General features: G+C 42.6%; 1 protein-coding gene across 1 annotated transcript in view; it reads right to left on the reverse strand.

Annotated features, from left to right (window-relative positions):
• SRPK2 (SRSF protein kinase 2) overlaps positions 1 to 11,815 on the reverse strand; it is a 131,811-nt gene that overhangs the window by 11,304 nt on the left and 108,692 nt on the right. Inside the window, exons 11-12 of the mRNA XM_006882616.1 lie at positions 2,235 to 2,335; positions 2,017 to 2,124 (exon numbers count right to left, since the gene is read on the reverse strand). Of these exons, the coding sequence (XP_006882678.1) occupies positions 2,017 to 2,124; positions 2,235 to 2,335 (209 nt within the window). The remainder of the gene's footprint in view (positions 1 to 2,016; positions 2,125 to 2,234; positions 2,336 to 11,815) is intronic.

Below are 11,815 nucleotides of genomic sequence, written 5' to 3' on the forward strand. Positions count from 1 at the left end.
ACGCCAACTTCCCTTTTCCATGTGTGTCTCTGACAATCTGATGCTAGTTGGACTGAGCTTTACCATGTCCATTTTATTACAAACATCACTTCATTACCTTACGTTGTGAGGTAGAATGAAACAGACTTTTTATTTTAAACATTAGCCACAAGATAGGCTGTACCTGCAGGAGCCTGAGCTACAGATTGAGAGGAGCAAGGCCTCATCTTGGCTGGTTCCCCAGGCCGACAAAGCGATTATCTCAGCTGTGGCAGTACTGGGAGGGGATGATTGCTTAGGCTTGTCCTGAAAAACCACTCTCATGATACCAACTATAAAACAATTGACAGGTGGCCTGGGAAGCACTGAGGGAGAGGGCACTAAACCCCAGCCTGAAAAAGAGATGGCGTGAATGTGTCACCTTGGGAGACTGTTCATAGCAATAGCATTTCAAGAAGTTGGTATGACAGAGTTTATGTAGAGCAGCAAATTGTTATCTAATGGGAGACAAGACAGGTAACCTGACACAAAACTGTAGTGACAGCTACCCTGTTCTTCCACAGCAGCTGTGATCTTGTCCCATTTTTCTGGTTATATCACCAACATTTAACACCCAAAATTAGAAGCACAGCGTTTCAGAGCTGAAAGAGTTCTTAAGAGTCTAATTCAGGGCAACCCTGATTTACCTCTTTGTGTTGCTGGGGACAAGTCAAAACTGACTCCCACAGCCTAAAAGGGTACACTTCTGGCCCATGGTTCTGGCTGTTCAAAGCGCGCCCTCCCTCTCTGCTGACCTGGGATATGCCACCCAGGGCGTCCAGCCTGCGCCACCTCATATCACACGGGGAGAGGCACAAATTCAAAGTGACCATCACATCACCACTCTATACCAGACAGGAGAGCAACACAGTCTTATATCCACTCAAAGACTGAAATCTACCAATTATGATTTGCCATTATCTCTAAGAACAATATGGAGACACAAAATATTACAGGTCTATTTGCCTTATTGACTGTACTAACTTAGAAGACACAAAAGATCTCCATTTTCCCCCGGTCCCTTCTAGCACCATGTTTAGCATGACGCTTTTTTACTTAATGTGTTTACAAACACATCTCAAAGCTGTCAATTTTTAACAGAAGCAGGATGACTCATTTTTCTCTTGAGGAGTGGCTAGTAGGTTAGAACTACCAAACTTTTAGTTAACAGCTGGATGTTTAATCAACCACCTGGGCCCCTTACTTTAGCAGCAGAAGATTTAAAATTGGGTAAGCTTGGAAAAAATAACAAAATTAATTTTTTTTTTTTTTAATTTTTATTGTATTATTTTTACGTGTACCGTCAAATCAGATCTGACTGGTACAGGAGGAGATTGCCCCCTCCTTCTTCAGCAGAGCATCTGGTGGATTTGAACTGTGTACCTCTGGGATTGCAGTGCAGCATCTTGCCACGAGGCCACCAGAGCTCCCACAAAATTAATCTTTGACTAAAAGATTATAATTACTGTTTTTATTCTGTGATTTTTTTTTTTGCAGTAAGAAGACAAGTACCAATTCTTACATGCTTGATCTGATATTTAAATATCAGAGTTGAATTTGGATTAAAAAAAAAAGTATGAACTGAAAAACATGCCTGAAAAAATCACCCTGAGCAACAGGAGTGTACATGAATGTGGGCGCAAAACCACACGAACACTCATCCCGTCTTTTCCAGAACAAGAACTTCCAAGGAAAGACTCTAAAAAGGAAGTTGCTGAACTAATCAAGCAGTGACCAGAAAGAAAATATGGAATCAGTTATGGAGCAGAAACCACAGATGTAGGTACAAGTTTGATTTGTGGGCTGTGTTGGGTTTTAAGAAGAGTTCAGTTTCTCAAAACAGACACCAAAAGAATTGGGACATGCTCGAGAAGAAATTTTTCAACTCCTAAAACAAGAGCAGAAAACTCTCACATTGTCAGCCCACATGCACTATCTATCAGGCAGTAAAGGGCGGTGCCCAGTCACATGGAAGAAAATGGCAAAGGCGGTTCTTACCATACAAGCCGTACTCCAAATGTCAGCAGGAGTACTGTAACCCGCTCCTATTAAAACCTCTATGGATCTATACTGACGTGTCTGGATGTCTTCAGTGAAATGTTTATGCTGAAAGGGAACAGACTGCATTACCACAGAGGAACGTACATATTTAAAAGACAGAGTCTGTTAACCTACGGTCATGAATAAGATGTTTTAAAAAAAAAAACTGTACTTACCACCCAACAAGCATTTCCCAGGTCGGCAATTTTAACTCTAATTTTATCTGCGTTCCGTGGATCCAGGGGATTCACCAACAAGTCAGCTGCCCGAGTTTTTGCTGGCATGAGCAAACAGCAGGATGGTTAGTCATGGGGACAGGTGGTATGCATCTGTGAACATCCTATTTGCAAGGACAGTCACCTTTTCTAGAAAAGGATGTGAGCCTGGAATGAATCCAATTGCACTCAATGTTCTTGATGCTATAATTGAAAATATTAACACAAAAGAGCTCAGGCTGCCCAAGGATCTCACAGACCGTTGTGTCCTTTCTCTTTTCACTCCAGTTTCGCCACCTCTAGGCTAGCTGGAGAACAAGGCAGCCCTGCGGAGCTTTCTGCCTGTATTTTGTTAGCCTCGAGGCCTAAGCCGAGCTCAGAGGCACCTGGTACTTCATCACTGGGAGAACAAGATGGAAAGGATGCTGCTCTGCCAGTCACATCTAAGTATAAAGTATTCATGTCACACTACGTGACTACACGGTCCCCGGGCCCACTCCCCTACAACTCCCTATCCTTGAGTCAAGGACACAGACCTCAGGTTTGTTTAAGTGTGGTTCATCAAGAAACAAAGATTTAATAAGCTATTTTCTTTGGCAAAGGAAGATTCTGGACCAAAGCTGTCCTGAAAAGGTCTTGAGTTCCCTCATCAACTTGTCTACTCTCCAGGCCAGGGGCAATAGGCTGGACCCTAGGCACTCTCAAGAGCAGCGTGGGATCAGGTTTCCAGGGCTCAGGGCGGGGGGGTGGTGTGGGATGTGGAAGACCTCCCCACAGAAGTCCAGACCATGTCTGTTTCAGCCACAGTTAACCAGGAAACAAAGAGAAATCACTTGGTGCATCGTTGACTAAATCCCAAAGTGAGTCAGCACTTTTATCATCAACCACAAACTATTCTACAAACTCATCTCTTTTGGAGAATATGAAATGTAACCATGGCTTTTAGAAGGACATTTTGAAATAGTGTTTACAGACTAAACAGAAAGCCTGCTCAATGCAGAACAGCAAGAATCGTCTGGTTGCCTCAAAGCTGGGTACTGCTAAAACAGATGGAACCCCCTTTTGGATATACTGATATTAAGAGGCGCTTCTTGTGCCTTTGCAGGTCCGACCCAGACCAGTGAGTAAGACCAAGGTGTGCCTAATGCCTAAGGGGTGTGAGGAGACCAGGTGCCAGTGCTACAGGGACCATACAACCTCTCTGGAGGGCTCCAGGGGATGCTGTAAAAATTCTACTCAAGGTTGTTTCTTTTGTTTTGTTTCTACTCAAGGTTTTAACCCTTCAGTTGTATTCCTTGGTAGATCAACTTACTCTGCTCCGACATAGACAAGTGTCCCCTCTTGTTCACTGACTGCAGTGTCCCTTCCTATGAGGCTTCTGTAAAGACCAGCCCAGTCTGAGCTGAGAAGGAGCACATGCACACAGGATGCACCAGACACACTGATAATGGGGCAGAAACCAGAGCTTGAGTGTAAGACAAAAATGCTAACGTGATAAATAAGACAGGCAGGCACCACTAGAAAGAATTAGTTGAATCGCTGATGTGAATTAATCAGGAAGAAAAATAAATAATTTTAGGTTTGTAAACCTAGACACAAATTTAAATTAACACATTTAAGTTGTAAGTTTCTAGCACATGACTCTGAGACACAGGTCTCTGGAAAGGATGAAGACGAGGATACCATCCTGCCTAATTATCCAGCTAATGTTTAGCCAGGTCCAGGGGCTTTTCCTGCCTGTACCCAGATGAACCACCTATGGGCACCAGAGCCTTCTAGCTGATCATTAAGGTGTCAAAGTGTCACCATCAGAGAGCAGAGGAGGCAAGAAGGGAAATGGAACTTCTACCCTAAGCAGTTCGGATTCAAGGCTTGCTGCCAAGTTAGGAATGTAAGACACTGTGTTGCCCCCCTGAATCAAGAATCCCCGGATCTGCTAGCCTAGTGGTAAGACGCTGTGCTGCAATCTGAAAGGCACATGGTTCAAATCCACCAACTGCACCTTGGGAGAATGACGGACAATCTACTCCTGTAGATCTACTGCCTCTGAAACCTGCTGGAGGGTTAGCTATGGGTCGTTTCATCTTGACGGTGCCTAACGATGACACAACCTGGATCATGGAATATTTGTCTTTTTCTCTATAAAAATTCATTATTTTGAATAAAAAAATAAAACCTCCAGAAAAACAATCAAGAAAATAAACAAAACCAGAAACTGGCTCATTGAAAAGATCAATAAAATTAATAAAGAATTAGCTAGGATGAAGAAAAACGGACAAAAGATATAAACAACCAATACAAGAAATGACAGGGCAGAAATCATAACTGGCCCAACAGAAATTTTAAAAAATAGAACAGAGTATTACGAACAACTGCAAGCAACTAACTAGAAAACTGAGACAAAACAAACCAGTTCTCAGAAACACACTAATTTCACAAATAACTCAAGAGGACTTGGACTTCAGTTTGTGTCTTAAAGTTTTGCGAGTCCCCATCCCAAGTGGGACGAAAAGTGGTCTTTGTTTGAAGTGAGAGGAAGAAGGAACATCACAAATAGGAGGAAAGAATAGGTGGCTGGTTTCCTCTTCTGCCAGGAGACCAGAACTGGATGGTGTCCAGTGACCATTACTGAACACTCTGATTTAAAGAGCCTGTATCAACCTCTTCATTGAAAAGGGGGATATGCAGAACAGAATTTCAACTTCAGAGCACCTGGAGTCATGGAGACTGGATAAACCTCGAAACTAGCATCCTGAGAGAATCTTTAAAGTCTCAAACCAATAACATCCTCTTGAGTCTTAAGATCAAACAAAAGATTTAACTAATGGAAAAGGTTTGCTTTTAGGGATTAGGCACTTTTAGGGATTGTGAGGGATAAAACTGACAATGACAACATGAAAAATTAGGCTGGAATCTTAGGAAGTCATAAATTGATTTTTATAGGAAGGAACAAGTCAGGAGAAGATGGTGAGAATGGTGTACGACTCTAGTATAGTGTGTGTCAATAAATTAAATGGGACAGAAGCTATTGGATTAAGGTATATTTTGCTGTATATAGTTTTAACAACAAAAATAAAATAAACCACATAGATTTTAAAAAGAAAGAAAATGAGCTGGCTGGGAAGGTATCCAAGAGTATTCCTCTGGAAGGAAGTAATTAGGAACCTGCTACCCAATCTCAGTTGTTTTTAAAAGCTAGCTTGAGTTGTATGAGTCAATGAAGCCAGAGAAAACAAAGTTTAAAAAAGGATGTTACTGAGTGAATGACACCTCATTTAATATTTTGTATGTGGTTCCGTTGCATTGAATAACCTGTACTTACAAAACAGAAAAAAAAAAAAAGTCTTTTACGATATGACATTATCCTACTACCTCAATTTCAAAGTAAGTCACCCAGCTCACAACGTATTCCAAATACATTAATGAGTGGTTTATGTCAATAATTGAGTTGCGCATGCGGGTAACAGGAGGTAAGAGAAAACAGCATCTTTATGTTTCTGGAAGCCTAGTGGTGAGGAGTTGCACTGGCAACTCAAAGGTATATAGTTGAAATCCACCAGCTGATCTGTGGGAGAAAGACAGATAGTCAAGTCCTGTGCCATTAAACTGCCTCTGGAAATGCTCTGGAGGGTCAGCTATAAGTCAGTTCTGACTCGACAGTAACATGTCTTTCCTTGGTCAAACAGTCACCTGTGCTGAGTAACTGGTTGTCACGGTCAAAGAGCTCATTCACACATAGGAAAAACCACTCCTCTTTTCCAGTAAAGTGGGCAAATTCAACTTTCCTCTGGGAAGCAGAAAGCCTCCTCAAACTATGCCCCTCCTAAGGAACCAATCTTAGTTCTTTCTCCTCACTGGGAAAGCTTCTCTCCAAAATAAAAAGGAAGGGAAGAGAAGTGAGACTGGCTGGGAAATAATGAAATACAACATCCTGGAGCGTTATTATGTTGTATCTGAGTTGATTCTGACAAAATAAAGCATCTTCAAAAAATGAGAACTATGGAGAAAACTTTCTAAGCAAGAGGATAAACATTAAAAACAGTCCAAAAAAAAAGGAAAAGATATGTTTTATTTACACACACTATTATTTCTAGAAAATGAGCTAGGGAGGTGTGTAATATGAATTACTAACCCCTTTAATACAATGTGTGTAAGCATATATCCCACCATATGTACACACTTTATCAATTCTACACATGCCGTGCTTATCATTAAAAAACAAACCAAAAAAAAGGAGAAAAAGGAAGCTCTTCTTTATAAGAGAAGGTCAGCTAATACATGTCAAAGAAGGAACTGGAAAACCAACATTTTCTAATACCAATACACTGATTCAGGCGAGGGTTATTAAAATCAGGTACAAAAATCCCTAGACAACAGTTGTTGTAGAAATGGATATTTACAGTGTCAAATTACTTCCCTAGAGTTCTAAGTGCAGAAGGGGCTAAAAACAATGTGCCTGAATAAAACACAATATAAACACAATTACTGAATGCAAACTAAGAGAAAATTTTTTTTAAAGAAGTATGACTTACCTAAAAAGAAAAAAAAAACCCACAAAAAAACAACCAAAAGAAACCATAACTGAAGCTTTGGAACTTAGGGTCACAGAATTAGGGAACAACTAACCAGAAATACAATGTGCTACATTCCACTTTGGTGAAAGATGACCAAGAATGACTTACAAGCAGCTATGTAATATGCAACACTTGTCTCCTTTCATGTAGAGCAAAACAAACACAGAACAGTGTAGACTGTCAAAGACTCAAGAAAACAGTCCAATGACTGACACACCGACCAATGTGAAGCACAATGAACAGACCAGGGCCTGCCTTTTACTGACAATAACTTAGACCAGATCACAACGGAAAACCCTAGCTAGCCTGAGAGGGAAAATAAAATTTAAGAACCATAAAAAAGTCTAGAGTTAATGATCCGCTAGAGAATAGTCAAGTCCTTAGCCACTCTTTGAGCCTGAACTCCACCCAAACTAGAAACAGGCCTTTAAAGTGAACTGTCCTCGGTACAAACATGAGACCATACGGACAATCTACCTAAAAGGAAAGCTGAGAAGTCAGAAGGGGAAAGAAAGGAGGATGACAGGAAACTGGAACCCTGGACAGTATGAGTGTCAGTGAGGAATCACAAGTAATGTCTCAGAACAAAATGAGGACAAACTGTATATAATAATAAAAACTAGTGTGCTCTGTTGTACATAGGGTTTTGAAAGGCCTGCTATTTCAGAAGTGGATGGCCAATCCTTCATCCTCCTCTGTCTTAGATTGCTCAGATTTAGAACATTATCTGACAGACAAGCATTTTACAGAGAAGAACAGATTAAAGATATTTCCCAGTACAAAAAGCCAATAGATTCTGTGTTGTCCCCACCCCTGCCAAGTATGTTTTGAGCCATCCCTTACCCTGCTCCACCAGTACAGTATTTACATCTACTCCCACCTACTCCATTCAACAACAATCTCCCCTATCTAGCTCTTGATGTGATGGCCTATATGTCAATCTTTCTGGGCTTCTGTGATTCCTAATGTCTCAGTATCTCTTGACTTTAGGAATTTTGAATTTCAACAAACTGTGGGTGGCTCTGAGAAGAACGGGAATCCCAGAACACTTGATTGTGCTTATGCGAAACTTATACTTGGACCAAGAGGCACTCGTCAGAACAGAACAAGGAAACACTGCATGGTTCAAAATTGGGAAGGATGTGTGTCAAAGATGTGTTCAATCTCCCTATCTTTTCAATCTATATGCGGAACAGATTATCCGGGAGGCTGGGCTCTATAAGGAGAAGTGTGGCATCAGGATTGGAGGTAGACTCATCAACAACCTACATTATGCAGATGACACAACCCTGCTTGCTAAAACTCAGGAGGACCTGAAGCACTTGCTGTGGAGGGCCAAGGACTGCAGCCTCCAATATGAAGCTCAACATCAAGAAAACAAGGATTCTCACCACTGGGCAGATTGGCATGATGGACGATGAAGAGATTGAGATTGTTGACAGCTTCAGTTTGCTTGGCTCTACAATCAACACTCTTGGTACTAGCAGCCAGAAAATTAAAAGATGAATTGCATTGGGAAAGTCTGATGTCAGAGACCTTTCAAAGGTACTGAGGAGCAATGATGTCAGTCTGGAGACTAAGGTGCACCTGATACAGGCCATAGTCTTTACAATTACTTGCAATGCATCAGAAAGGTGGACAATGAGTAGGGATGACAAAAGGAGAGTTGATGCCTTTGAGCTGTGGTGCTGGAGAAGAGTACTGAATATACCATGGACTGCTAGGAGAATAAACAAGTTCATCCTAGAAAGAGTGAAGCCAGGCTGCTCCTTGGAGGCAAGGATTCTGAAGCTATGTCTGACATACTTTGGAAATGATGCAAGCCAGGATCATCCCTGGAGAGGGATGTCATGCTTGGAAGGGTGGAGGGACAGCACAGGAGAGGAAGACTCTCGATGAGACCAATTCCGTCACTGGGGTAATGAGGATAGGCATGCCAGAGACAATAAGATTAGCAAGGGATAAATCAGGGTTTAGGGCTGTTGTGCATAGGGTTGTTATGAGTCACAAGCAACTCAAAAGCACATTAAGAATAAGTGTGCTCTGTCAACTTTCACCCAAGCCACAATATAAGTGAATAAACCGGTAAATCTTGAAAGCTAATACCCCCCAAATTAAAAAAGAAATAAAACCATATACATACTTGACAATTTCCCCAGACTTGTGGAGCCAGGATGTTTGATCCTGTGAGGAGTAAGGTCTAAAACAGAACCACTCCAAGTGCTCACCAGGCTTGGAAGGAGAGCAAGTCCTCAGATCTCAAGGAATTTATGGGAAGTAATGACAGCCCAGGAAAATCACTAACACCAGGCACTTAGTGAGGGCAAAAAAAGGGGGGATAAAACCCATCACACATTTACAAGTGAGATAATGGTTAATCCTATCTTAACCAGGAAAATCAAGCTCAAACCAGGACAAGGCGGCATCCTGACAATGTATATATCTAGCTCAACATGACAGCTAGAGGCGTAGAGAGCCCAGAAGACTCCAGTAGGGTCAGGCAGGCCTACTATACCAGTCCACTACAGGGTCAAGGTACCCTATACAGGGGCAAGGCGAGAGTGCTTCATTTAGGAGGTACATCCAAGAGGGCTTGGTGGTCTATGTAGCAGGAATCAAGAGAAGTATCTGTAACAAGGCAAAAAGCACAGCCTTCAGCAGGCTGTCGTGGTAAGCTGTGTTCTGGTTCTGACATGCTGAAAGTGAAGCTCCTTTTGGACACCACGGTGGAGTGGTCAGGCAGACACCTGGACAGACAAAGAGCACTAGGGAGCTAAGGAGAAGCCTGCTCTGTGGGCACGTGCTTTTCTTGGACACTGGCTTTCTCAGCTCTGTGACCATGCGACCTCGTCAACACGACTGAGAGAAGACGCACTCACATTAATCCCTAACAACATCTCTCCCCAGACTGGGTTCTATCTCCTGAGGTCTGTGTATCACAGATTGTCTGTCCCTCTTAGAATATGACAAGGGTACTCCTGCTTTGCTTATGGCTTCACCTTCAGTCCCCACCATGGGGTCAGCACAACAGGTGCTCAACAGCTACTGAATGGTGAATGAACGAGGGTTTGCCCATCACCGCCAGATGAAATCATGGGCAGAGCTCAGAATTCTAAGGGAAAGATGGGCTGAGAACAGAGACCAGAGTTATAACAGTATTTATGAAGTCTGAAAGTGAGAAGGAGCCGTGAAAAGTAGGAGGACAGTGTGACAGAAGCTGCAGGAAGACTGAGAGAGGAACCGGTCAGGGTGAAGAGCGGGGGTCTGCAAGCAAGCCCAAGCCCCTTTCCTCTGATAAGGGGCAGAGTGGGCAGTCAGAGTGACTTCACAGCAGTTAAGGGCCATGAACAGCTCTCTGACCACCTGCTCTCTTACTGCCATCACGTCAGAACTGACTCAGAGTGGATCCTTTGCTGGGTTTCTGAGGCGGAAAGTCACACGGCAGGAAGACTGCTCCTCTGTGGAGAGCTGCTGGTGGACTCAAGGCGCCACACAGGCACAGCCTTCGGTCTAGTCATGCAACTCCCTGGACCACCGGAGCTCCCTTTGTGTAATCTTGTACCCAACTGCTACAATGTTAATCTAAGCAGTATGTCCTCCATTTAATAATCTGTCTTAAATGGAATTTTCCATTTCACTGAATTTGGGAAATGTCCTTTTACCACCCTCCACAGAAATTTCCAGGTCCACACTTCAAGCTTTCTTCACTCCCTAAGGTGAATCATGATGTGGCTTTGGGACTTGAGCCCAAAGGTCTGTCTAGACTTAGTCTATGAGTTATTCCCCAAGTCTCCTAACTAGTCTGAGCTCAGTTCCTATACATCAGGTAAAGATCTTGCCTCCTAAGGCTTATGTATACATTCAATTAGAAATCACAACATACTCTAATACATTCTGATGCAATGCTTTCTGCTGCTGTCACTATACACTGTTGAGTGGGAACTAACTCATAATTGACTCACAGAGGATTTTCGGTGGCAGCTCATTACACCAGACGAGACTGTCTATTTTTCTTGAAGAGAGCAGCTGGTGGATTCCAACCATATGCCTTAGGCTGGCAGGGCAACTTCTCACCACTAAGACACTAGAGCAATGCTAAAGGTAGCCATTTCCTACCTCTGACGAGAAAGAAACTTAGTCTATAGGAGAGGGGTGGGGTGTTAAGAACTCACTGGTGTTAAGATCTGAGCTGGGATTTCATCTCGAGATTATGCTTGATACCACTGCACTAAGGAGCCACTTGGAAATGATGAAAAAGGGCACTTTAAAAATCATACTGCATAAAAATTTAAACTTTGGGCAAGACTGGAGTTGCAAAAACCAACAATGAATCTAGAGAGGGTGTGTGTGTGTGTGAAATATGCATTATTTAAAATGCACTTTGGTTAAAGTGGACTGAGGCTCAATTGGCATCAGCCTTGAACAAAGACAAGAGTAGCAGAGCGCTTTTTATCACAGTTCTTTCTGAGAAAAGATCTAAACTTCTCCATGTAAACCCTTTATAAACACCTTCCAAAACACTCCGGTCAGGGCAAAGATAAACAGAAGACAAACTTGTCTAGCCAAGTTAAAAACACACAATTAGGATGACTTGTTACAGCCAATGCGTAACTGGACTCAGGCCAGCACCTGCCAGATACAACCAAAGATGATGCAGACTTTCCTGGCTCTACAGATTTGCTCATCAATTTACTCCCTACACACTCACTACTCCCGCCTGCAGAGGGAGCCGAGGAGGTTTCTGAGCTTTCCCTGGCTGAGCCAGAACGTAAACTGTGATGTCTAAAACGTCTGCTTATTGAGGTCACTTAGCATGTCACAGGCAGAGGTATGCCACATGCCATTAACTCTCAAAAGGAATGAATGAACTCAGAGCCACAAGTTGATAAGGCAAGATCCAATCTACAACCCACTGTTAACACTGAAATTGTTGTCACATTATTTACAATATGCTAATGGGCCTCAGGA

The sequence above is a fragment of the Elephantulus edwardii genome, unplaced genomic scaffold, assembly GCF_000299155.1.
Source record: "Elephantulus edwardii isolate Elephantulus edwardi_28Jun2011 unplaced genomic scaffold, EleEdw1.0 scaffold00022, whole genome shotgun sequence".
Taxonomy (NCBI): domain Eukaryota; kingdom Metazoa; phylum Chordata; class Mammalia; order Macroscelidea; family Macroscelididae; genus Elephantulus; species Elephantulus edwardii.